Source organism: Hyaena hyaena, unplaced genomic scaffold, assembly GCF_003009895.1.
Source record: "Hyaena hyaena isolate Hyena2069 unplaced genomic scaffold, ASM300989v1 scaffold_147, whole genome shotgun sequence".
Lineage (NCBI taxonomy): Eukaryota > Metazoa > Chordata > Mammalia > Carnivora > Hyaenidae > Hyaena > Hyaena hyaena.
The window spans coordinates 2,578,008-2,604,177 of NW_024080779.1; the positions used below are offsets into that span (position 1 = coordinate 2,578,008).

General features: G+C 44.5%; 1 protein-coding gene across 1 annotated transcript in view; it reads right to left on the minus strand.

Moving 5' to 3' along the window:
• Positions 1 to 26,170, minus strand: part of GRIA3 (glutamate ionotropic receptor AMPA type subunit 3) — a 282,660-nt gene that overhangs the window by 72,260 nt on the left and 184,230 nt on the right. The window contains exons 7-11 of the mRNA XM_039238823.1: positions 21,720 to 21,881; positions 16,353 to 16,520; positions 11,393 to 11,497; positions 10,149 to 10,256; positions 8,513 to 8,719 (exon numbers count right to left, since the gene is read on the minus strand). Coding sequence (XP_039094754.1) covers positions 8,513 to 8,719; positions 10,149 to 10,256; positions 11,393 to 11,497; positions 16,353 to 16,520; positions 21,720 to 21,881 — 750 coding nt within the window. The remainder of the gene's footprint in view (positions 1 to 8,512; positions 8,720 to 10,148; positions 10,257 to 11,392; positions 11,498 to 16,352; positions 16,521 to 21,719; positions 21,882 to 26,170) is intronic.

Sequence of the window (26,170 nt, forward strand, 5' to 3'; positions counted from 1 at the left end):
TCCCATGCTGAATCTTAAAAAAAAAAGACCTATTTCGGCCGGAGAAACACAAAGGAATAGCAAAAGGCCGGTGGACGAAGGCTCAGCCAATAGAAAGGAAGGAGCTAGTGAGCAGCCAGCTGGATCGGCACCCAGCGACGCGCCCCGTCTCTCACACGCCTGCTGAGACCAGCGCAGAACCATCTTGTCAGCTCACAGGCAGCTACGGAGAGGCCCTTGTCCTCGGCCACCACTATCCCCTCCTCACATGAAAAGGACGTTGTCATGCCTGGTTCTTTCGGAGCCTAAGATCTGCTTGGCATAATGTCTGTAGAGCGGTCAACCTGATTCTTTTTTTTTTTTTTTTAATATATTTATTTATTTCTAGGAGAGAGAGAGAGAGACAGCGTGAGCAGGGGAGGGTCAGAGAGAGAGGGAGACACAGACTCTGAAACAGGCTCCAGGCTCTGAGCTGGCAGTCAGCACAGAGCCCGACGCGGGGCTCGAACCCACACACCGTGAGATCATGACCTGAGCGAAAGTCGGACGCTTAACCGACTAAGCCACCCAGGCGCCCCGCGGTCAACCTGATTCTTTTTTTTTTGTTTTGTTTTTGTTTTTGTTTTGCAATTCTCTTTTTTTAAATTTTTTAAATGTTTACTTATTTTTGAGAGAGAGAGAGAAACAGCACAAACAGGGGAGGGGCAGAGAGAGAGGGAGACAGAATCCGGTCAACCTGATTCTTAACGGAAGTGGGAGGGGCAGGTAAGTAGTGTCAAAAAACACCCATTTAGCTCTCCTGGAACCGCCACAGCTCGCAGACCAGGAGGAAGGTCATTTTCAAAGCAAGTTCCAGATTTAGGAGGCCAACATAAAGAAAGACAACTCCCTAGACGGCATTCCTTTCCAGGCCTCCGCGCCTTACAGGAAGCCCGCTGTGGCCTGGAGACAGGGTTAAGAATTATCGATGGGGCGGGGCGCCTGAATGGCTCAGGTCACCATCTCACGGTTTGTGGGTTCGAGCCCCACATCGGGCTCTGTGCTGCCAGCGTGGAGCCTGCTTCCGAGTCTCTCTCTGCCCCTCCCCTACTGCCCTGCTCGTGCACATTCTCTCTGTCAAAAATAAACGAATAAACTTATTAAAAAAGAATTATCGACAGGGCTAGGGAGTCAGTGAAATTTTTTTTTAATTGTTAATGTTTTATTTATTTCTGAGAGAGAGAGAGACAGACAGTGTGAACAGGGGAGGGTCAGAGAGAGTGGGAGACACAGACTCCGAAACAGGCTGCAGGCTCTGAGCCAGCTGTCACAACAGAGCCCGATGCAGGGATCAAACCCACGAACCATGGATCTGACCTGAGCTGAAGTCGGACGCTTAACCGACTGAGCCACCCAGGCGCCCTGGGAGTCGGTGAAATTCTGACTCAGTAATGAGGTGCCTCCCCTGTGGAGTCCTACACCAGTGGGCGGCCTTTTGTTCTCAAGCCTCAGCGCCTGCTAGTTAACAGCCCTCGGCAGGCCATTCTCAAAAGTCTAGGCAGGTAAGGCAGGTGGTACCGAGCTGCGGTAGGTGGCAGGGGTGGGCAAAAGCCAGCACATCGCAAGGGCTCAGGGTGCGTTTGCTAGTGCCTTTGCTCGCATGTTGACTACTTAAAGCTTTTGAATCAAGTGGTTTAAGAGCGGCGTGTGGGCTCAGTAAACACACCAAATTAGGTTTGATTTTTCCACTCACTAGTGGCAAACCCTGAGCAACTGCATTATTGGAGAGGATTTAACCGGAGGGGATTTATAATCCTTTTCCTAGGTGGGTTGCCAAAGTCGTAAATTTCATGAAACTTGAAAACCAACACACTCCTGTGGATAGGGATGATGCACTTAAGAGTCTGACAGGTTTAAGACAGAAGTGACACTTAGTTTAAATGGCATTTAAAACGTTTGTTGTTGTTGTTGTTTTTGGAGCTGAAAGGTTAATGTTGTATCTTAAAGTATCTTCATCCTATTATCTATATAAAACTTATACCCACCTAGAGACTATGCGTGGGCAGGGGCTTGTCAGCCACTATTTTATTTTATTTCAATTTTTTTTTTCAGTTTATTTATTTTGAGAGAGACCGAGAGTGAGAGATGGGCAGAGAGAGAGAGAGAGAGAGAGAGCGAGCCCAAGCAGGCTCTGTGCTGACAGTGGGACTTGAGCTCACAAACCGCGAGATCATGACCTGAGCTGAAGTCAAGAATCGGATGCTTAATGGACTGAGCCACCCAGGCACCCCCTTTAAAAAAATTTTTTTTTTTTTAAAATGACAGCCACCATTTTAAAGCACTTTCTGAAAGTGAGGGGGGAGGATGGGAGAGAAAGGGTAGGCAGCAAATTGGCATGTCATGGCTACAGTATTAATAGGTTAACCAGGAGGACAGGCAGACATGACCTGATCCCTTAGGCTTGTACCCATCATAAGGGGCTAGTAGCCTTCGGCAGACACTTCCTTTGGAAAGTTGGCACGTGTTGGAGAAAGGAGTGGACAGAATCAAGCTAGACAACAGGCATGTAATTATAAATGCTGAGGACACGACTTCCGCTGCTTTATTGGCTGTACTCTATGGGATATTTACCACGTGCAATTGTTTCCGTCCGGAGAAGGGGATGAGGTCTATTTAAATCTGTGCAACAACAAGTGCTGTCACAACAGGCCCTCCTCGTCTGCCTGTGCAGAGCAGATGTCTCCAGTCTACATCTCTTGGGCCAGGCTCCTTGTCCTTGGGGAGCTGAGATTGTTAAAGACCAAGTGAAGATCAAGGAGTGTTCCTGGAACTAGGTAAAGGCCTTGTGAGACTCGATTTGGTTGGTAACATTTCCCCACCCTCTCGGCTCACAATGGCAGACCTCCACGCGTCATTAATGCTCCTTCCTGGAGTTCGCACACATCATTTGAAAGCGAGGAGCACTTTTATCAAACCATCAGCCCCTTCTGCCAAAGCCCAGTGTCATCACCTGAAGAAGAGGAGAGAATATTTGGCGTCTGTTACTGCACCCTCGCCTCTCTGCCTTTTAGCTGGAAGGACAGATCGACTTCCTGTCTTTCTGAATGGAAAATGAATCTATCTTAGGATAGTGACAACCTAAGAGATAATTTCTTCGAGGTAGAGAAATGTCGGTGTGAATAGCGTCTATAAAATTGCCACTTGTCCTGGGAGTGTGAAGGAGTCTGAGGGTGCCCGGGGGGATGCGACCCGGGATCCACCATCCCCCCACCCCCATCTCCATCCCCAAGCTCTATGCTTTCTTTGAAGCAATATGGGCAGGGGTTTGGCCTTTCCCAGGGCAACTCTGTCCCGCCTATCTTTATCTTTAGTTCTAAGTGCTGGGAACATAAGAGACACAGCAGCTGCCTGCTGGCAAGGCGACCCTTTGTCAATTAGAACCTCCGTTTCTTTCAAGCCCTTTCCCTGACTCTTTCTTTTTCTGTTCGATTATATCTCCTCTCAAAGGGCAGAAACCCCCGGCTGTCTGCTTCGGGTTTTCACATATTTCAAGTGATAACTAGAGATGTGTGTTACACTATTCTGGGAGCCACAGAAAAGCGCGGGAAGGGTATCTTGGATGGAAAAGCTCATAACCCAACTAGACTGTCAACCCCTTGAAGGCAGATGGGGATGTTATTTCTGATGTAACATCAATCTTCCCATAATATGACAAGCTTAGTACACTGAGCCATGGTGACCCAGTGGACAGAGCACTGGGCCAGGAGTCATGAAACCGGAGTTACAGTCCAAGCTCTGCCAAGCTGTGTGATTATGCGACCTTGTCACAATTCCTGCCACTATATCTGTCATCAGGCCTTGGTTGCCTGGTTTACCCAAATGGCAGTTCTAATGGGCACTCCTGGCTGATCCCCACATTTATCTGTAAAATGACTGAAACCATAGGCTAAAAGATGTCTAACGGCCCTGTTAGCAACAAAATGTTTTAAATGTCCTCTTACAACACATGCTATTTTGGAGCCATAAAAACTTGTGGTCTGTAAGCCATTTAAGCTGGGGACAATTACCATGTGGTGATGTTATAGACATTCAGCTCAAAATCAAAACTGCTAAAAGCAGGTGGACAGTTTCAAGTCCATAATGTTCTGAAGAGCTTACATAATGGGCCACATTGTGTCCTACTGACGTTTGTTTCAAAAATAGCCTTCTTAGCAAAACAAGGTGCCCCAAACATCAACCTTGATTTGGTTTTCTTTAGAGGGGAAAAAAAGCGCATTTAAGAATCATCTGAAAAGAGGCTGATAGGCTTCTTTTTTCTTAAACAAATTTAATTCATTTGGACTCTTTCTTGAGACTTTGTGGCAAATACTGAAATCTTCTCTGCGAAGCTTTTTTCATCTCTGTCTTCATTTTTTTTTTCCTACTCTGATCTGTTTTACATGCTAAAAGCAGAAGAGAAAATTCCCTAAAGATAAAGCTGTGGTAATCTGTGTAGGTTTCATGTTCATTGCAAGAGCTAGTTTTCCTCCCCCCTCCTCCTTTTTTTCTTAAGCAACTTGCAAACTACAAGTGTCCAGGCCTGTGTTTTCACTTTTCTCCATTTGCATCATTGAAAGAGAAGTGAAAAACTTCCTAGTGCTGTAAGATAACAACTTCTAAATGAAGATGAGGACACATTCAACTTATGAGATCATCTGCCTTCACAGAGAGGTCTTATTCCAGCATGACAAGAGCGTCCATTTTTCACAGCCACAGGTTTTAGGGGAAAGTGGAAATCGGCAATTGGTTTGCCGTCAATTCCCTGGAATCATCTTGTGTTATTATCCCAGAAGGCATCAGAAACTTGTTCTGGGTTGGAAGAGGGAGGGCATTTCTATGAGAGGCTTCCGTAGCTATTGCTTTTGTCTTCAGTAGAAAGAACTGGAGGGAAAAGATGGGAAGACTCTCTCAGAAGGATTTTTACCTATTCAGAGTGCAGAATAGTGGTTTCTACATCACTAAACAAGGAAGGGACTGTCTAATTCTCAAGCTCCCTCACTCACACTTACCCACACTGGAAAGAGCGAGAGAATGTGGAGATTGGGTGGGTGTAGTACAGGGGACAGGCCAGAAGAGAAGCCAAAACCCAGTGAGAAAGCTGGGTCTTTGTCCAAACAGTGTTAGGACATCTGTCTTTCTCTATACCACTGGGACCAACGTCTTGCTCACTGCCAGGAGGGCACTGAGCTATTCACAGAAAGTGACAGGTTTTCTTCCAAGACACTAGAGAGCTCTGGCTATTGGGGCACAATGGGCTTGTAGAAATCACGTCAGTTACTCTGGCATGATAGAAATTGACACCTGGAATTCTTTGCCATACTTTTATGGCCAATCAGTCTTCCCTACAAAAAGGCAGAGGCACCAAAAGTCTTTCAACAAGTTTCAACTATCTTTTCCGATGGGATGGGTATCTAAGATAATGGTTAAAGAACATGGATTTCATAGTCAGAGACCTGGGCTCAAATCACTGTCTCACTACAGACATGAGACAATCATGTCACTTGGCATGAGACTTCACCTCTCTTGGCTTCAGTGTTTTCATCTGTAGAATGATGTTAACATGATGGCATCTTCCTTGAAGGTATGTTGTGAGGATGAAGTTACATAATGCCTATGGAGGATTTAGCACTGTGTCTGGTGACTAGAAAATAAGCAACAAATGGTAGCTAATAATACTAATAATACTACTAGTAAATAATGATAATGATAAAAGATTGCCTCCGACCATGAGCTAAATTTAATGAATATTGCCTGGGCATGACTGTGTATGTACCAGGCATTCATTCATTAGAACAAAAAGTGAGTATCTACTATGGACCACGTAATGTGCTAAGTGTGGGGGAGAGCTGTGAACAAGATAGGACCTCAGAGAGATCCTATGATCCTATGATGAGGGATAGAAAAGAGAAGACTTGACTGCCAATTCATGAAGAGGTTAGAGTTGTGTCAAGATGGTTCAGAGCTTCTCAGGGTCCTTAGGAGGCACGGCAGGTGCTCCGCCCCTTGTCCAGCCCCCTGTCTCTGGCATTGGAAGTTCTTCTCCTTCTCGAAGGACAAATATCATATGTTTGCACGTATAGGAGGATTAGGAGGAACTTGACGGAGGAACCAGGGGGAGAAGAAGGGCGGAAATGGTGGGGGGAAAGGGAGAGAGGCAAACCATGAGAGACTCTTGAATGCTGGCAAAAACTGAGGACTGATGGATGTGGGGGGGAGGGGGGATGGGCATGGAGGAGGGCACTCGTGGGGATGAGCACTGGGTGTTATGTGGAAACTAATTTGACAATAAACTATTTGTAAAAAAAAAAAAAAAAAAAGAAGTTCTTCTCCTTCTCATAACTGAGTTCACTTGAATCTCATCTGCAACTCAGCCCTGCTCCAGTTCCCAGGGTCAACCTTGACCCAAGACAGGAGGTTAATTGGCTCCAGCCCCATAGCTTGGTTCAAATTGCCTCGCTCCTTGTCTGACTGGAGGATGGTGCTCTAGTTTTGATACTTGAGGTCCAGTCTCACTTGAAGCCTTAATTCCTTTTCTGTGCCCTTATTTTTAGCAACGGGCTTCTGCCTTTGTACTTGTTCCTGAGGACCTGTTCCAAAAACGTTATTTAGTGACCCCAGTACTATCTTCTGATGGGAGAGCTGTACCTTATTCTTGCTGACTCCCATCTGAACCCCATCCAATCCAGTCCTTAGCCTGAACCTCAGTCCAACAGTTAATTTGGATGCTTGTTTCTTGCCACCTTCGTCTCAGTGTATGCGCCCCCTAGACTCCTCTGTCTTTCCCTAACCTGTTGTCCAGGCAGGGACCAGTCATTGCAAGTAAGTCCTGTCTGTTAGATCGAAATGTCTGCAGAACACGCTTGTCGCGACGAGCACCGGGTGATTACACAAGTGCTGAATCACTATATTGTACACCTGAAACTAATATAAGACTGTATGTTACCTAACTGGGATGAAAATAAAAATCAGAGAGAACTAAACATCTGCTCCCACCATCTACACTTGGATTAGCTCTCTAGTGGAGAGCTGGTTCACCCAATGGGCAGTTTTTATGCCCGGTTCTGCGTGGGCGGCTCACGATGCGACATTCCCAATCAGAGGCCAAAACCTTTTAAAGTAAAGTCACTGTGGAGTTCTGAAGATACAGCTGCACCCCTTCTGAAAGCCCTAATTATCAGTATAATTCTTCTGTACTTGGCCCATGGGCAAGCCCTTGGCAGAGCGATTCTGTTCCTTTATTAATTCATTCAACAATTATTTGTTGAACTTCCATTATGTGCCACGCTCTGGGATATTGACAGAATTCAGATAGGGCTTCTGTGCTCAAGGAGTCCATTGTCTAGTTGGGGCAAGTTCAGCTGAACTTGCAAACAGATCACTATAATACAGGTTCCAAAGCATTACAAGAAAGCAAAAAGCAGGGGTACCTAACCAGACTGCAGGTGGGTAAATGGGTCCTGAAAGTGGGGACACTTTCAGTTCTGGAGAACTGCTAGAGGACGGTAGCTGACTGAGAGAGGCAAAGGTACTTCCTGGGATGCCCTAAGTGACAGGTGGGCACCTTTAGGAAGCAACACATACTTGTCTACAGCTGGAACACTGAGTACAAACGGGAAAGAGTACAAGATGAATCTGGGGCGGTAGGCGGGTGCCAGATTATGATGTGTGCTATTTGCCATGCTGAGGACTTGGGGAATTTTATCCTGATTTTTTTTCAAATTTTAAATGTTTTTATAATTTTATTTTTTGAGAGACAGACAGAGCATGAGCAGGGGAGGGGCAGAGACAGAGGGAGACGCAGAATCCAAAACAGGCTCCAGGCTCTGAGCTGTCAGCACAGAGTCCGATGAAGGACTTGAACCCACAAACCATGAGATCATGACCTGAGCTGAAGCTGGACGCTGAACCAACTGAGCCACCCAGGCACCCCTTTATCCTGATTTTTTAAAGTGGAAAGTACAATAACGTGGAGATCTGATTTGCCAGGGTATGAGTAGAGGCAGGGAAATCCGTTAAATGACGGACAAGTGGTGAGAACCTTAACTAAAATGATAATAGTGGGATGAAGAATGTGTCTGGATATGAGAGGCAGAAGAGTAGAACACAGGACATGGCCACTGCCTAGAGAGAGAGAGAGAGAGAGCGAGCAGTGGGCAAAGATGGCCAGGTTGTGCGGGCAAAGTCGCTGAGGCAGCAAGCTGGGCGGTGATTCTGCTGCCGACACGGGGAACGCAGAAGATACAGACTTTCAGTAGCGGGCAGGCTGTATTTAACGTTGCCAAATAAGGTTCCCTGACTTTACTTTGCTTTTAGCCACATAATCCTGTTGCCCAAAGGGTGCTATTGACAATCCTACCTTGACAGAAGTCAACTGGGGAAGAAAATGTTGTTGTTGTTGTTTTTTTTTTTACAGACCACATGAACACTCTACAATTGGATAATTGAAAATGAAATCCTCTATCTTTGATAAGTGGAAAGCATAGAAGTAAATGAAAATAGAATTGAAAAGACTTACCCCATAGACAAGTTCCCCAACCATGCCATTCCATATTTTTGTCTCTGGATCCCGTGCGCCATATTTCCCATCGCCGACAATGGACAATTTGTATTTGATCCTCACGTGTTTGGCTATTTCATAGGCTAAGTCAACACAATAGCCTTCATATCTCTCATTTCCTTCCAGTTGCTCATGGTTCTTTTTATACATTACATATGGTGACTCCTTAGGGACCAGAGGAGGATCAAAGGATTACTCCTACACATTATTCGAAGAGATGATAGATGTAATCATAGTTTCCCTCCGCCCCCCGTGTGCCTGTTGAGGTTTGGTGTGTGAAAAGAACTTTAAAAAATGTTTGCGTAATAAGCAGAAGAACCTCAATCGACTGACTATTCACTGGGCTATATATTCCTTGGGGTCCTTAACTGATGATTTAAAGATGTAGAGAGGACTTAAGTTCTTTTTGAGGGGTTGAAAGCAAGACTAGTTTCCACTTGTAAAGTCTTTGATTTAGGCAAATTGGGTAGAGGTATTGCCCTTGCATGGAGGCGAACTGCCTTTGATTTCTTGGGATTTCCCACGCAGGAGCTGCAGCCAGCCCCGGCAAGCCCTCAAGAACCACCGTGATCTTTGTGAGGTCAGGGTCTGCGGCTCATCCGTTTTTACATCCTCACGGCCTAGTGCAGTACCCAGGACAAAATGACGATGTGACATGTCTGTTGGCATGAAAGGTAAACTTCAGCCGAGTCTCCATTCAGTTAGCACATCATCAGACCTAGTGGCATACTCATTTTCAACCCTGGTTTGTACTGCACGTAGGAAGAACATGCCAGTGTTTGGAAAAACATTTGAAAACTAAACGAGAATACTATCTTGCATGTCAACCATGCTTTGAATTTTGCAGAAAAGCTTTCAATGGTGAATATTGCCTTGAAACAGTCTTATGACATTATTATGCCCATTTCATAAGTTAAAAGAAATGTAACCCGAGGCTCAGAGAAGCTACGACTTGCACGGTTAAACACAGGTTAGTGGTGACCTAACATTAGAACCCTAATCTACTCTCTCTATCACATAATGCTGTCTCCCCCACAGTGAAGAATTAGATTTCAAGTCCAGATGAAACCTCAGTCCTTTAGTGTGTGTGTGTGTGTGTGTGTGTGTGTGTGTGTGTGTGTGTAGGTGGGGGGGGCAGGGAGTGGTAAAGAGGAGAATGATATATGGAACTGTCCCAAATTCCTATTCTCTTTCTCTTTTTTTTTTTTTAAAGTTTATTTATTTAGTTTGATACAGGGCAGGGAAGGGGCAGAGAGAGAGAGAAGGAGAGAATCTCAAGCAGGCTCTGCACTGTCCATGCAGAACCCGATGCGGGGCTCGATCTCACCAACCATGAGATCGTGACCTGAGCTGAAATCAAGAGTCAGATGTTTAACTGACAGAGCCACCCAGGTTCCCCCCCACCCCCATTCTTTTTATTTTTAAAAATGACATTCTGTTCATGATCACAGCAAGATACTTCGGGAGATTCCTAAGCTGACCTGTTGGATGTTTTCCCTGCTTGAAACTGAGGTCTTTTCTATTGGCTGAATACTGCTTTCCAGAAAGCAGAAGTCTTGCCATGCAGAAAGCCCTGCCTTCCCTCCGTACTTACCAGAATGGTGGTCACTACAATGGTCCGGTTCTCTGCGGATGCGCTGTCATTGCTGATTTGCTGATCTGAGAAAGGCACAAATCTTTCATACTCATTCCAGTAGCCGGCCTAGAAAGAGCACACATTCGACCTGGTTGCCTGTTTTTCACTCAAAAAGTACTGCATGAAATTCAAGTGCTGCTGTGGAACAAAACTTTCTGTTTAGTTGCTAGAGCTTTCCAAGCATTGATGTCCTGTCTCCCTCTCTCTTGCCCCACCTCCCACCAGGATCCCAACTGTGATACAAACCTTCATCCTGGGGGTTCCCATCCCCACCTCACCTTTACTGGTATTTTGTGAACTAACTGAGCCCACTGTAGGATGCTGCCTTTCGCTCCCCGTTATACGGCAGAAAAGCGCTTTGCTCTGAACCATGGGAAAGCTAGGATGTGAGGCTGGGAAACCTAGGAGGGTCCTGTAGAAATGACCCATGCTATGTTACATTCCAGGATCTTATCAGATGGCTGCTACATCCCTCATTTCATGCCTAACTTAACTATTAGTATGATAGAAACAAGGTAGTCATTGTACAAGTTAGCTGTAGAGAGAGGTACTGTGTCCAGAGTCCTATGCGGGGGTGGGGGGGGGGAGGTGTGAGGTGACAAAGATACCTGCTGCAGACATACCTACTTTCCGATTCTTTTGCTAAAACCATATGTACCTTGGCAGTTCGTTTAAACAACAACATGCTATAAAATTTGTGATTCCTTCCCTCTATTGTTACAAGCTGTTAATAACTCTTGAGTCTATCTCTTTTATTTTCTTTATTTTTTATTTGAGAGAGAGAGAGAGAGAGAGAGCACATGAGTAGAGGAGAGGGGCAGAGAAAGAGGGAGCGAGAATCTTAAGCAGGCTCCACCCTCAGCATGGAGCCCAATCAATGCAGCGCTCGATCCCATGACGTTGGGATCAAGACCTGAGCCGAAGTCAAGAGTCGGACGCTGAACTGACTGAGTCTCCCAGGTGCCCCAAATCTATCACTTTTATAGGATGAGCCTCACAGGGAAGCGCCCCTCCCAGATTGCATAGATGGAGCACTTTGTTCACAACAGAACTCTGCATATCTACACTATTTGCCAACAGAAAGGCAAAAACGATGTGTGGGAATTTGCTTTGCGTGTGTTTTCTAACATCTCTTTTCTTGCACCTGGGTGCTCTCACCGTGTGAAAGACGTTTTCTTTGGATACCTGTTTTGGTTACTTACTTTTCGCGAGCCAGCGACTCTCATCTCGTACACGTCGATGGTATAATTTGTCCTACGTCCGTAAGTGTCAAATTGGATGTTTCCAGTCATTCCTTGTACTTGTACCTGGTAGGAACGAAAAATGTACAATTTTAAAATAGCACCACATCGTTGCCTTCTGGGTCTCTGGGATGAAGTCCACTGACAGATCTTAAGAATCCTGGAGAGGGGCGCCTGGGTGGCTTAGTCAGTTAAGCGTCCGACTTTCGCTTAGGTCATGACCTCGCGGTTCGTGGGTTCGAGCCCCGCGTCGGGCTCTGTGCTGACTGCCAGCTCAGAGCCTGGAGCCTGTTTCAGTCTGTGACTCCCTCTCTCTCTGACCCTCCCCTGCTCACGCTGTCTCTCTCTCTCTCTCCTAGAAATAAATAAAACATTTAAAAAAAAATTAAAAAAAAAAAAAAAAAAGAATCCTGGAGAACTTTTATCTTGAGTCATTGAGCTAAGTCCACCAGATCGAGTCCATGTAGATCTTCATTTCCTCTCCGGCATTTTCTAGGTGTGCCCTTTGTGAAGCTTTGAGTGGGTGATAGAAGTTACCTTATGATACAGGGAAGGCCCTACCACCACTTTTTCAAGGGTCTGAGATTCCTACCATTAGTCTCTTCTCAAGGGACCAGCCTGAGGGTATCCTTAACCAGCGTAATGCATTCTTCTAACTGTGAGTTTCATGAGGACTGTGGGCGTGTCTTAGCATTCCCAAAATAACATCTCCCGGTTTCAGTAATAGGGACTCTGGAGCTCCTGGATTCACATTCCAGCTTCATCACTTACTAACTGGATGACCTTGGATGTGTTCCCTAATGCTTTTGTACTCCAGTGACCCATCTGTGAAATGGGAAATCCCACTAGTACCGATCCCTCAGAGCTGTCGGAAGATTGAATGAGTTATACACGTGTAACGTTCAGAACAGTGCCCGCCATGTAGTATGCATTGTGGGACGTGCTGGCTACATTAATAATTATTGAGAATCAAAATGAATTCGGTTCTGTTTCTTGAGAGCATAATTTACCAGCCTCCACAGTATCAGGGATGGAGTTTCCTCTTCCTTGACCTGTGCCCAGCTACAAATGGGTAGCAGCGAGCCAGGCCCTGGAGGGATAAACCACACACGGATGAAATTTGTGAAGTCTAAGGAATCAGGAGTATATAGTCCTAGAGGAGAAAGACAGAGGTACCGGAAGAGCCTGGACACCTCTGTGGGATGCCACCTGCAGATTCACATATGTCACAATGTTTCCTGGGTCTGGTCCCAGTATTGTGAACCAATAAAAGGCCACCTCTGCCAGGTGGAGAGATTTCCTCACCAATTATTTTACGGTGCAGGGACATTGCACGAAAGACCCTCCATAAGTATAAGTCACTGCAGTGATTCATCTGGTAAGGGTCAAGGCGTTTGCTTCAAAGAAAAAGCGTCTGTCTCATTTTCCTAGGATGACAGGACAGAATACTTTTTTATCACTTATAGAAAGTCACAAGCTACTAAGCAAGCCAGAAGTGGTAATGGGCTTGGGCTGCAGAAGGGAAAACCGAGGTCAAATATTAGGGAGCATCTTTTGAGAGGGAAGGGAGCTTGTTCACCAGCGATCAGAAAAGGACATTCCTGTTGAAAGAGAAATGCTCCAATGTGACTTCCTGAAGACAAGATGATTGTCCTACCAACCCAACGAACCTAAGCACTACTGTCAGCTCAGGCTTGCAGAGAATGTGATGTCACACTTCCGGCTAAAGTAAAGGTCCCTTGTTGAGATAGGAATTGCTTAGCCTGTCTGGGGCATACTGTGGTGCATGAAGGGCTCTTGTCACTCATTCTGAGCTTTGAATTCTAGGAGAGGAGCTCGGTTGGGCAGACACACTGGCATAGAGCTTATTAAGGAAATCCTTCATTCCTGAAAATAGCAGAGGCTTCAAGTCTCATTAAGGATTGTCTATTTCTAAAGATCTAGCGTATTTAAACACAGCAGACAGACCGGACACCACTCTAGGTACGTTCTGGAGATTCGAGACTCCACGATTAAGAACAGAAGTAGCATCAGAGGGAAGTCTATTTTCAATGATGTGAATGTCAGTTACAGTTTCCCACCACCCGACCTGGGGACCTTTCTCGAATCCATCCTGCCCTCCACCCCAGCCTATTATTAGGAGGTGCTTCTCTTCTGGGTTCCCACAGCACCCTCTGGAGAACCTAACCGTAACATTTTAATCATCTCTGTATTTCCATCTCCCTTACTAGATTGGGAACATCTCAAGATGAGAGACCTTCTTTTCCTGTGCTCTCAGCAACTAGGACAGGGACTGGAATAGAGCAGGTGCTTAATAAATGTTTGCTGAACAAAGGGACAAGCTTTAATGCTTTCGAACATGACATATTCCAGCAGGCTAGGCTCAGGCTGATCTTTGCATACTCTGTAGATTTTGAGGAGAATGATCACCCGATTTTCAAGTGGCTCTAAGGTCTTTAAATACATTTGTTTACATTATTAACAATAGTTTAAGTTCATTTATTTTTTTAAAATGTTTTTTTATTTATTTCTAGGAGAGAGAGAGAGAGAGAGAGAGAGAGAGAGAAACAGCGTGAGCAGGGGAGGGTCAGAGAGAGAGGGAGTCACAGACCGAAACAGGCTCCAGGCTCTGAGCTGGCACTCAGCACAGAGCCTGACGCGGGGCTCGAACCCACGAACCGCGAGATCATGATCCAAGCGAAAGTCGGACACTCAACCGACTAAGTCACCCAGGCGCCCCTAAGTTCATTTATTTTTGAGAGAGAGAGAGACAGAGACAAAGTGTGAGTCAGGGAGGGGCAGAGAAAGAGGCAGACACAGAATCATAAGCAGGCTCCAGGCTCCGAGCTGTCAGCACAGAGCCCGACACAGGGCTCGAACCCACGAGCTGCGAGATCATGACCTGGGCTGAAGTGAGACGCTTAATGGACTGAGCCACCCAGGCGCCCCTACATATTAACAATTTAAGTGTGAGCGCTCTGCACCTTCTTTCGTGTTTGCATGCCAACTTTGAGCCGGATATACAGTCATTGGTGCTCAAGAACTATTTACTGAATGAGTGGTGTGCTTATTTATTCATTAAGACAGGCCCCTTCGGAGCCTCTATCAGGCAATGGTTTTGTTTGCCAGATTTCTTCGAAAGAGGAGAATGATTTATTGAGCAACAACTACGTGTTAGTCGCAGTGAGGGGGGCATTTACACACGCGTTGTCACTTTCAATTAACTCAGATAAAGTGGGATTTCTTTTACTATGGTAAAACCTTTAGTACTTCAAACCATCCTCCCTCGCAGTCCCTCTGAACTGTGGAATTTTACTGAGCATTTATCACAAGGGGAACATGTGCTTCTGGAAACGGTTGATACTTCCCAGCCTCTCTGCCGCAGCAGGAAGAGGTTGGCCTGGAGAAACTGGTAAAGCATCCCTTTGGTTGAGTGTTTGATCCTCAGGGACTGGGAGGAAGGTTACTTACCAGGCTTACAGCTCGAGCTTTATCAGTGAGTTAGTCGTGCAGAAATGATTTGTGCAATAGTGGGACCAATCTAGTTTTTTCCCTAGCCAGATGGGTTTCTTTTCCTTCATTCTGGTAGCCATTTTCTATCTGTTGTTTGTGCCACGAGTGGGGAGTCCCCTGGAGATGCTGGTACTTGCCCCTTGAGGGTTACTCGATGAAAACCCCTTTGGATTTACTCAGAGGGAGTTTTGTATTTCACTCATCATTATGTTTCACCTGACAGTACAAATCTTGTAACTGCTATGAAGGTTGAATTTAATTAACTGCTCTTCAAAATTGTGCAGTGCTACCTCCATAAAACTACACTTAGGGCATTTGTTAGGGAACTGACATAATGACATAAAAATCTGCATGATGGGAGAATGAGCCAAACCTCTTTCTTGGACAGAGACACAGGGCTACTAACCCCTTTTGATTGAGTGCTTCCAACTTGGCAAATTTAAGGCAGCAGTAGGAGAGCCAACTACACAAAATGACGTACGTTATGAGGCCATTACAGAGTTGCGGGGCCGGGCACAGAATTATCTTATCATTGCCTATCGCTTTGTTTCTTTGGGTATCCCAGACACTGGCATAAGTACGTAAGTAGAAGTAAGAGACGCTTGTACTCTCAAAGGCTCATTTTAATGCAGGCAGACGCATGTAGCGTCAAACAGAATATTCAGGAAAGAGCTCTTGCTCAGAAAGCTGCAGTGAATGACCAACGCTGCTCCTGGTGTAAAGAAGGAGATCTGCTGAAAGGGCACTTCCTGAAGCCTTAAGTGTGCTCCTAAGCAGTAAATACTAAAAACAAGTGACCTATTTGACTGTCTCTTGGTTCCTTGTACTTCTCTTTAGGCTTTTTCTCTGGGGCATCGGGGGATAGCTTCCTAAGTAGGCCTAGAAACGTGTCAGGTTTCTGCATTTCACCATGTAGAGTAGCATGTGTCAAGGTTCTTTCTGGCAACAGAATGACTACCACCCTGGCTCAGTCCCACAGTCCATCCGGGCTCATACATTGATGAGCCAGAGGATGCTGTTGTCCTTTGTAATGTCCACCTTTGGGGCAGGGGCTTCCTATAGGATATGCCAGTCTCCCTAAAGTTTAACATTCTGGAAGTTGTTTACAGGTCCAGTCCACCAGTTTTGAGGGTACTGGGTTTGATCGACTGTCCACAGGGTAGCACGGAACTAAATATTCATTTGCCCTCAATTAACAGTGTTTCAAGCTTCGAGGAAGAAGCTTCTGGTTTGGGATTTCTTGATTTTGATGAATAAGTGTCCACGCTCATCCTCTGCATGCTCTGACCTTCTTAGACTCCGGCTCTATTCCCTTTAGGATGCCTTTTCTCTAGACTGAAGCCTCACTTTCTTGCGTGTCTTCATAAAGCCCCCCAGCCCCACCCCAATAGCCCATCGTGGTCTTTACCATTTTTAGAGCTCTCTCGATGTCAATTCCTTGACTCCAGGGCACAGCGGGATTTGCCAGGCAGTCTCCAGCACTGCCCCTCCGCGACACATCCACTCGCTGCCTCCTCAGGTAGCGGAAAGCTTCTGCGATGACCAGGATTGCGTCGTGCGTCAGTGCAGATGTATACTGAAACGGATGTATGGAAAACAAGGTACCGTGACAAATGACGTGCCTCGAAACTTGCCTTGCTCCTTAGAATTTTCATTTCATCTCCGCCTTTTGCTCTATGAAGTCACCCTCTTAATTATTTGAATCAAGAGATCTCTCAGGGCAAGCCCGACTTTGATTCATTCTAGAATGACGCCTCTTACCTCATGTGTGCACACGTTAAGATTATTGTTATTATTATTTTAAATATTTTTATTTATTTCTAGGAGAGAGAGAGACAGCGTGAGCAGGGGAGGGTCAGAGAGAGAGGGAGACACAGACTCCGAAATAGGCTCCAGGCTCTGAGCTGGCAGTCAGCACAGAGCCCGACGCGGGGCTCGAACCCACGAACCGTGAGATCATGACCTAAGTGAAAGTCGGACGCTTAACCGACTAAGCCACCCAGGCGCCCCAACATTTAGTGTTTTTCTATTTCAGTTTTTTTTTAAGACACATTTTTTAAAAAATATTTTTATTTATTTCTAGGAGAGAGAGAGAGAGAGAGAGAGAGAGACAGCGCGAGCAGGGGAGGGTCAGAGAGAGAGGGAGACACAGACTCCGAAACAGGCTCCAGGCTCTGAGCTGGCAGTCAGCACAGAGCCCGACGCGGGGCTCGAACCCACGAACCGCGAGATCATGACCTAAGCGAAAGTCGGACGCTTAACTGACTAAGCCACCCAGGCGCCCCTCACACGTTAAGATTATTAAGATCGAATGGCTCTAGGGAGTCTCTCTCTTGCCCTCAGTACTGTGTTTTGTATTGAGTGAGTGACTACTAAAAGCTCAGGTCCTTAATAGAGAAAAAAAAAAAAACAAAACAAAACGTGTGCAGCTAAAGGATGGCATATGTAGATTGGTTATTGCTGTTTGTAATAGAAAATTCAGGTCTGGTGTTTACTTAGGGGAAAATGGAAATAGCTAAGTTAGACAGCTTGAAATTAATTTGGAAGGAAACATTAATCATTTCTGTCTGGACCATGTTTTTGGCGAACTAGGACCTCTGGCCAGCAATAAATCAGTTTTTGTTTTGTGGGGGGAGCAGAAAACCAAAGCTGGTTTTCGATTGTAGAAAATTACAATTGTTACTGAGTTTTAAATCTGATAATGGCGACAATTCACAGGCAATACTTCACCATGCTACCTCTTTCAGGCAAGATGACTTTGTTTCTGTTTCTTGGATACACTGACGGGCTCTACTAGGAATGAGGCCTGTCACTTAATACCAGGGATTTGATTATCTGCGATTTGACGAGGCAGATGCCTTTTCATTACATGAATCAACAAAGTGTGATTAAAATAAGCTGGCCCCTGTTTTGCAGGGGTGACAAATGCTGGGAGGATATAGAATTCTATCGATTTTTCTAATGAAGCAAAATGTCCTGGGGGGGGTTTTCTCTCTCTATAAGTATGTCCAAATACAGCTGGGCGTGAGTACCTTGTCATCTTTACAACTATCCATTTAGTGTTTGGACTTTTCTCATGTTCCTTTTCTTTCAGGAGCAAATCTTCAAGTGTGACCATAACAGGGGGCATATGTTCTTTCATGGAAAAAAAAAATCTGCGTCTGTCCACCCCAGCACAAATCAAGCCAACGTGGTGGTGATTTCTTTTCCAGCTGACTGCATAAATTGTCAGCAATTGCAAGCCATGCCAAAAGAGCTATTTAATTTTCTACTTTTTCAGCTTCTCCTTACCAATGTGTGAGCGTGTTAAAAAAAAAAAAAAAAGCCCCAAAAGGAAACATTCATAAAATATAGAATAAATGAAGCAGCAGGATTTTAATCTTGAGACAATTTTATTTCCTAATCAAAGATGTTGTACATCATTTTTTTTAAAGTGGGCTTTTTGTCTGATTGATATAGAGTAACTTTCCATGACTAATACGAAGCACAAGGAATCTGAAAGCTGAACCATCTATTTAAATGTTCCATTTCTTAGGGATGGCTGGCCTCGTCCCTAGTAGAGCCCGTCAGTCTCTAGAAGGAATAGAAACGCAGTGTTCTTGCCTGAAAGAGGTAGCATTTGAAGGGTTTCACTTATAAACAGTTCTTGTCAGCAAGTTCGGAGAACTTTACTTTATACACACCATAAGTTATCAAGGACTAAGCCAGACCTCAGATTGTTTTTCTTCTCCTTTGCAGAGCCTCTCTAACTTCTGAGCAAACACACGCTACCCTGCGGACGTCTTTTCCTCCTTTTACCCTCGTCCGTTGTTTTGTGGCTGACACAGTGCCTGACACATATCGCATAAATGAGTTCCTTGCTTCTACCTATTTCCTGCCAAATCTGAGGATGGCAAAGCAGGGGACAGGCAGTCTATACAAAATCTAAATCTGTGTAAGCTCACGTAAAGGTGGTAGGTGGATTTAGTATATTAAAAAAATTGGAATCATCAAGGAAATGCAAATCAAAAGCACATGAGGTAGTGCCTCACGCCTGTTATGATGGCTATTATCAAAAAGACAGGAGATACTGAGTGTTGGCAGAAATGGGGGGAGAAAGGGGAGCCCTCTTGCACTGCTGGGGCGAATGCAAACTGGTGCAGCCACTCTGGGAAACAGTATGGAGACTCCTCAAAAAATTAAAAAGAGAACCACGGTGCAATCCAGCAATTCCTCTTCTGGGTATTAATCCAAAAGAAGCAACATCACTATTGCAAAAAGATATCTGCGCCCCCACATTCAGCGCAGCATTATTTACAGTAGCCAAGACAGGGAAACAGGGAAACAACCTAAGTGTCCATCAACACATGAGTGGCTAAAGATGTGGCACATACAGCCAGTGGAATACTCTTCTTCGGCCGCAGAAAAGGAAGGAAATCCTGCCATTGGTAGCAACATGGATGGACCTTGAGGGCATTATGCTAAGTGAAATTAAGTCAGACAGAGAAAGACAAATACTGGGTGATCTCGCTTAAATGTGTAACCTCACTTAAATGTGTAAACAACGAACCCTGAACTTACAGAAGCAGAGAACAGATTGGTGGTTGCCAGAGGTGGGTGGTGGGTGGTAGGGGATGGGGGACATGGGTCGAAAGGTGCAAACTTTCAGTTACAAGAGAAATAAGTCCTGGGGATGTAATATACACCATGACTATAGGTAACAACAATACTGTATTTATTTATTTATTTAGGAGAGAAAGAGAGAGAGCATGAGAAAGGGAGAGGAGCAGAGGGAGACAGAGAGAGAGGAGAGAGAGAGAGAGAGAGAGAGAGAGAATCTTAAGTAGGCTCTACACTTAACATGGAGCTCAACGTGGGGTGTGATCTTATAACCCTGGGATCATGACCTGAGCCAAAATCAAGAATGGGACGCTCAACTGACTGAGCCACCCAGGTGCCCCTACGGTGTTGTGTTTTTGAAAGTTGCTAAAAGAAGTAGAGTTTAAAAGTTCTCATCACAAGGGGCGCCTGGGTGGCTTAGTCGGTTAAGCGTCCGACTTTTGCTTGGGTCATGATCTCGCGGTTCGTGGGTTCGAGCCCCGCGTCGGGCTCTGTGCTGACTGCCAGCTCAGAGNGCTTGGGTCATGATCTCGCGGTTCGTGGGTTCGAGCCCCGCGTCGGGCTCTGTGCTGACTGCCAGCTCAGAGCCTGGAGCCTGTTTTGGAGTTTGTGTCTCCCTCTCTCTGACCCTCCCCTGCTCACGCTGTCTCTCTCTCTCCTAGAAATAAACAAAAATATAAAAAAAAATAAAAGTTCTCATCACAAGAAAAAAAATGTAACTACGGTGGTGATGGATGGCAACTAAAATTATTGTGGTGATCATTTTGCAATATATACACATATATTGCAATATATACAATATATATACATATATGGAATCATTATGCCAAATACCTAAAACTAATAATAATGCTATATATCAATTATATCTCAATAAAAAATAGACTAATTATCCTGAGAAAAAGACCTGACTGAGAACCCTAACCCTAACATCACAGGGATTGAGACCATATTTGCTGAAACATATGAGGACATGTGATCTAACCATGGGACAGAATATTTTAAAAAGGGGACTGCCCTAGGGAAATCTGGCATGTACACTAAAACCACTACAGCCACAGAATCCCACTCAACTAGTGAGTGGCTTAAATGAATGAATAAATTAGGTTTAAGTCACAACTTTTCTAGAACATACCAAGCGTATAAAGTTAGGGCCCACTTATATTATGTTCTGATGTGATTCATTTAGGGTGAAACTGACGAGGTGATACAGAATGCGTCTGTTCTCTGGTCCCCGGCCCTGTTGTTCTTTTCTTGCCAGGGAGAATGTCAGGATGGGTATCTTCAAACCATGAGAAAAGAAATATTCACCCCCTTTCGTTTTTTAGGGAAAGGCCGTAACTGTACTTTGATTCCTGTTCTTGATCACAGGGACCCAACAGCTATGGTACATACCTACTTTCACTATACAAGGAAGGAAGACTTTAACGTCAGTTTCATACTTATGTGCCAAGGGAATGGTTACTTAAAACATACACTTGAGGGATCCTTTTTGTTGCACGAATAACTTTCCCGTAATTTATCTGTTTTATTTCCTGATTTTTAAATAACAGGATTTCTAGCCATAGGGGAACACGTGTGAAAAATGTGCACTCTAAGCATGACTTTCTGCCTTTAATATTCTGATTTTGATTTCATGAAAAAGAGCAGCTTAGGTAATCTAATTATTTTTAAAGATACTTTTCCAGGCAGGAAAACATTTCTGTTCAATATACATACATATAGGCACCATGCACTCTGTATTACAGCCCGATTCACTCGGGTGTACCGAGATTCATGAAACTTATTAACACAAAGTAATCACATAAATAATGTAAAATCTAATTTTCTGTTGCAACTATCAATCTTCCTTACCTATTCCCACTGCCGCCACTCTTTGCCCAACTCAGGTTCTTGTAATATTGTAAATTGTTATGAGCATGTTACAAATGAAATTCATTAAAAAATTAGTTAACATTCCCAAGCCCCGGGTTTTAAAAGACCTCCTTCTCCTTAGCGTCTTTATTTGCAAGTTTAGTTTTCAAACGCAGCAGCGGCACCTGCTATTTGGTTTTAGCATCCTTAAAACACTTCTGAGCGAAGACCACTTGATCCCAGAAAGCCATAAATATATAAAGGCCATACTGAGATGCTGTGAAAAGCTGGCCTAAGGTTTCTGCATGCCATGGAGCATTACCTTTAGTGGTGCGTTCTTGGCTTCAGGGAATTCCCTTTCATCTAGCCTCACCCAGCGCTGAATAAACTGCTGAACCATAGGGTTTTCGTTGTTGACAATCTGGAATCCGGTAATGTTGGCTCCCCCATGCATGACTCTTTCTAGCAAAATATCAGTAAAACCCTAGAGAGGGATCAAAAGAGAATCATCATTGTCGGAGTTCGTGAGTTCTGACCGCACCTGTTGGTTAGAATGCTAAGGGGGAAATAGAAGGTCCTTCCCCCAGGATCACTCTTTACCAATCAAGAAAACCCTGGACGCAATGTTATATGTCAATTACATCTCAGTTACAAAATCAACAAGGATGATGATGACAAGTACCAAAAAAGTGCTGGATGTAGACTAATTCTTAGGGCGGTGTGTCTCCGAAACTACAGGCATGATGGAGAAAATACGCATTCTTCCATTTTAGTGCCCTGTGTCTTTATTTAGTATAACTGCTGCAAGGACAAACACAGGTGCCAACTCCAAGCAAATGTTTTGTTTCATTTACCTGTATTTTTAGTCTGTCTTCACTGAGTACAAATACAATGCTTCCTGTAACTGCGAAAGTGTTGCAACGTTTGACCCTGACTAGAGGTATAAAATCCTTTTCTTCAGCTTAACATGCCAAAGAAAGCAGATTGCTTTAGGTTCTAATGACGAGTACTTTCAACATCTGTGACTTACAGAAATGCCAGAGAGAAACTGACAGCTTGGTAGTGTATGATGGTACAAACCCAGGGTATGTCTCTCCTGTGTTTATAAACAAGTCTCGCCATCTACTTCGGGTCGCCCACCGTTTTCTTCTCTTGTTCTAGTACCACCTGGTGTCTCTGTCACCTAAGCCTCCTAAAGGAATCTCTTCAGGTTCACACCGAGCCATTTCCGCCTGGGTGCCACCAGCCCCACTGGCCATTGCTCTCTCCTGGAACATTTCTCCCAGGAAATGTGCTATTTCTGCTGGATACCTGTCTCTTGTTAGTTGCAGTGGATGCATTTAGGTCCTTAATGGGCTGAAGCCAGCATTTATATTCATAAAGAAATGGGGAGAATTCTTCCTCCCTTCTTTAGACTATCTTGTTCAACATTTTAATATAACACTTTCAAATACACAAAGAAATTGAGAGAACTGTGTAGTGAATACCCATATAGTCTCAACTCAGAAATTTTACAGTTAGTATTTTTCTACCCATCCATCAATCCATTTCTTTTTGTTCTTCAAAGTTTTGATTATTATTATTTTCAAAAATTGTATTTAAACCCAAGTTAGTTAACAGATAATGTAATCATGGTTTCAGGAATAGAATTTAGTGATTCATCACTTACATATGACACCCAGTGATCCATCAATCCATTTCATTTTTTTGGATGCATTTCAAAGTTATAGATATTAGTATACTTCACATCAAAAGGCTTTGGCAGGCAGATCATTAACCAGAGTTCAATATTTGTTTGCAATTCTTTTTCTTTCTTTTCTTTTCCTTCCTTCCTTTCTTTTTTCTTTCTTCCTTTTTCTTTCTTTTTTCTTTCTTCCTTTTCCTTTCTTTCCTTCTTTCTTTTTTCTTTCTTCCATTTTTCTTTCTTTCTTTTCTTTTTTCCTTTCTTTCCTTTTCTTTCTTTCTTTCTTTCTTTCTTTCTTTCTTTCTTTCTTTCTACTTTAAGGTAAAATTTACATCCAATGGAATATATAAATCTTAAATGTAGCACTTGATGAGTTCTGATAAATGCACACACCTGTTCTCCAAAGTTTTCTTTTTTTGCATTCTGAATTTTTACTGAAGTGTAAAAATCATACAGAAAAGTGTACATATCTTCAAATACATAACCCGACAGATTCTCACAAACTGAACACAAAAATGTAAGCAATATCCACAAGGCCCCCTGTGTGCCTCTCTAGTCCCCACCCCTCACCCCACTTCTTTTAATTCACCTTTCTTTATATTTTAGTGAAACGGTTTTTCCAGTTACTAGTCACAGCCCCCTCCCTCTTCCTTTTGTAAATAGGCCATGAGTCCTGGAGACTGCACAAAGAGCCAAGTAGTTTGCATCACTGGGAATCATTCCACCTTTCTGATAATCAAAAAACTCCACCTTTAAAAAAAAATTAGGGGTCCCTGGGTGGCTCAGTTAAATGTCCGAATTCAGTTCAGGTCATGATCTCACGGTTCGTGGGGTGGAGCCCCGCATTGGACTCTGTGCTGACAGCAGCTCAGAGCCTGGAGCTTGTTTCAGATTCTGTGTCTCCCTCTCTCTCCGGCCCTCCCCTGGTCGCGCTGTCTCTCGTTCTCTCTCTCAGAAATAAATAAAACATTAACAAATTTTAAAAAAAATTAACATTCACTTGGTGGGATGAGCTTTGTCCCAAAGTCCTCCTTCACGAAGGAAGCTAAGACTGTTTTCTCCCATTTGCTGCCTCCGCACGACCATCAGCCAAGAGACTTACTTTGTATGAAGTCTAGTAGAAGCCCCAGCTGGGGCTTAAGCCTGTCACCCAGCTCCCCAGTCCCGCCTCATAGCGTATATGCAAATAAAGAGCCTGGGACAAAATTTTAACAAACGGCTTTAATTCAGTCACTGTGCCAAACCATATGTGTCAGTTAACAAGTTTTACACAAGAACATTGACCAGCTGCCCGCCTGCGTGCTGGAGGCGCTGAGGAGTGGGCCCTCTCTTGCTGTCCTGTGTCTTAAGAGCCTGGACTGGACAAGTGGAGCTCCTTTCCTTGAAAGGAGGGGGTTGAGAATGCTTCTGTCCCCAACCTGGTCTTCAGGGTCAATGGCTACCACATGTGCTAGGAAGCAGTATCTCTTGCGCCCCTCACACGTTGATGAGCGTCATACTCCTGTTTTCCTAATACCCATAGCGTGTGAAAACGGCAACACAGAATTAACCAAAGGGAAGGAGAGAGAAAGGATCGGAGACCTTTCATGTCTGTCTTAAGGCATAACAGCCAGTCCTTCAGTCTGGTTACTCACCATACAACTTCTTTCCAGAACGATGTTCCCTCACTCTCCTTTTCTTGGCAGGGATACTAAAAGGAGTGGTCCAGCTCAAATTCACCTCACCAATCATGCCCACTTCCTCCCAGAAGCCTTCATTCTGTCACACAGGCCCTATGTGTTCCTGCTCGAGCATCTTCCTCTCCAGTAAAAACATAGTTTGAAAACATCTCCATAGGCATACTCTGCAACCCATCTTTCTGCCACACATCAACCATGCCACTGTGGACCTAGAAGTTTCTCAGTCAACCCGTGTTTTATGACAGACAGGCCAGGACATGAGTTCTGGCGCACCTCAGACTGGGACCAGCCTTGCTGTCCTTGTGGGGTGAGCTGCATCCACAGCAACACAAAGCAAGCCAGGGGAAAGTCACCTCAAACTGTTCTGGGGGCCAGACCTACACGACACTAGTCCCTCCCGGCTGCCCCGAAGGCTCATCCCTCCATATGGGCAGAAAGTACTAACACAACCCCGCAGACAAGATGGGGGAACAGATGTATAGGAGAAAAAGAAAGGAGGTAACAGGTATTTAGGGCAATGAGAGATCTTGCTGCTAAAGGGTAAGAATTGGCTGGCTTCTGGTCTCTCTTGGTTTCATCTGTGTACATTTTGCTTGTTTGTAATGTCTTAGATTCTACAGCCTGAATGTCTCCCCGGTGCCCAGCATTTAGATGCAGGAACCCACGTCCTTGACGTTGAGACAATCAAGGCTAGATTCTCCCTAAACCCTCTGAAAAGACATCAACACAGCACAGCTGACCAACAAATCTCAAGGAAGAAGAGGAAAGGGGAGAGGAGGCGGGTGGTACAGAGGGGGCATAGGGAAAGTGGTTCTGCCTAACAGGCACGAGTGAGTTGACTCTATCATCTTATTTCTGAAACTCTTTTTAAAAAAGAATTTTCTGAGGCAGCTGGGTGGCTCAGTCAGTTGAGCATCCAGCTCATGGTTTTGGCTCAGGTCATGATCTCGTGGTTTGTGGGAACGAGCCCTGCGTTGGGCTCTGTGCTCACCACATGGAGCCTGCTTGGGGTTCTCTCTCTCCTCCCTCTCTGCTCCTCCCTTGTTTTCTCTCTCTCTCTCTTCCAAAATACATAAGCTTAAAAAAGGGAATTTTCTTTTTGTATCAAATATTGCTAAATTCCATGGTTCGAGTGGCCACTGATTGTCCTCAAGATTATAACAATTAAAATTGTTAGATTTTTCTTTTTGAAATGGCAACATACCCACCTCAAGCTTGGAAATAAATGCCAAATCCCTCTAAATCCTCTATAAAAAGACTAAAGTAAAAGAAATGACCACCACACAGATAAAGTAGGTAAACAGATAGAATAAAACAGTGAAGATCAATGGGGGTAAGGAGGAAGTTAGGAGAGAGTTGTTGGCTGGAGAGCAGAAATGCCTGGCTCTTAGCTGCTCTTCCATTTTTTAA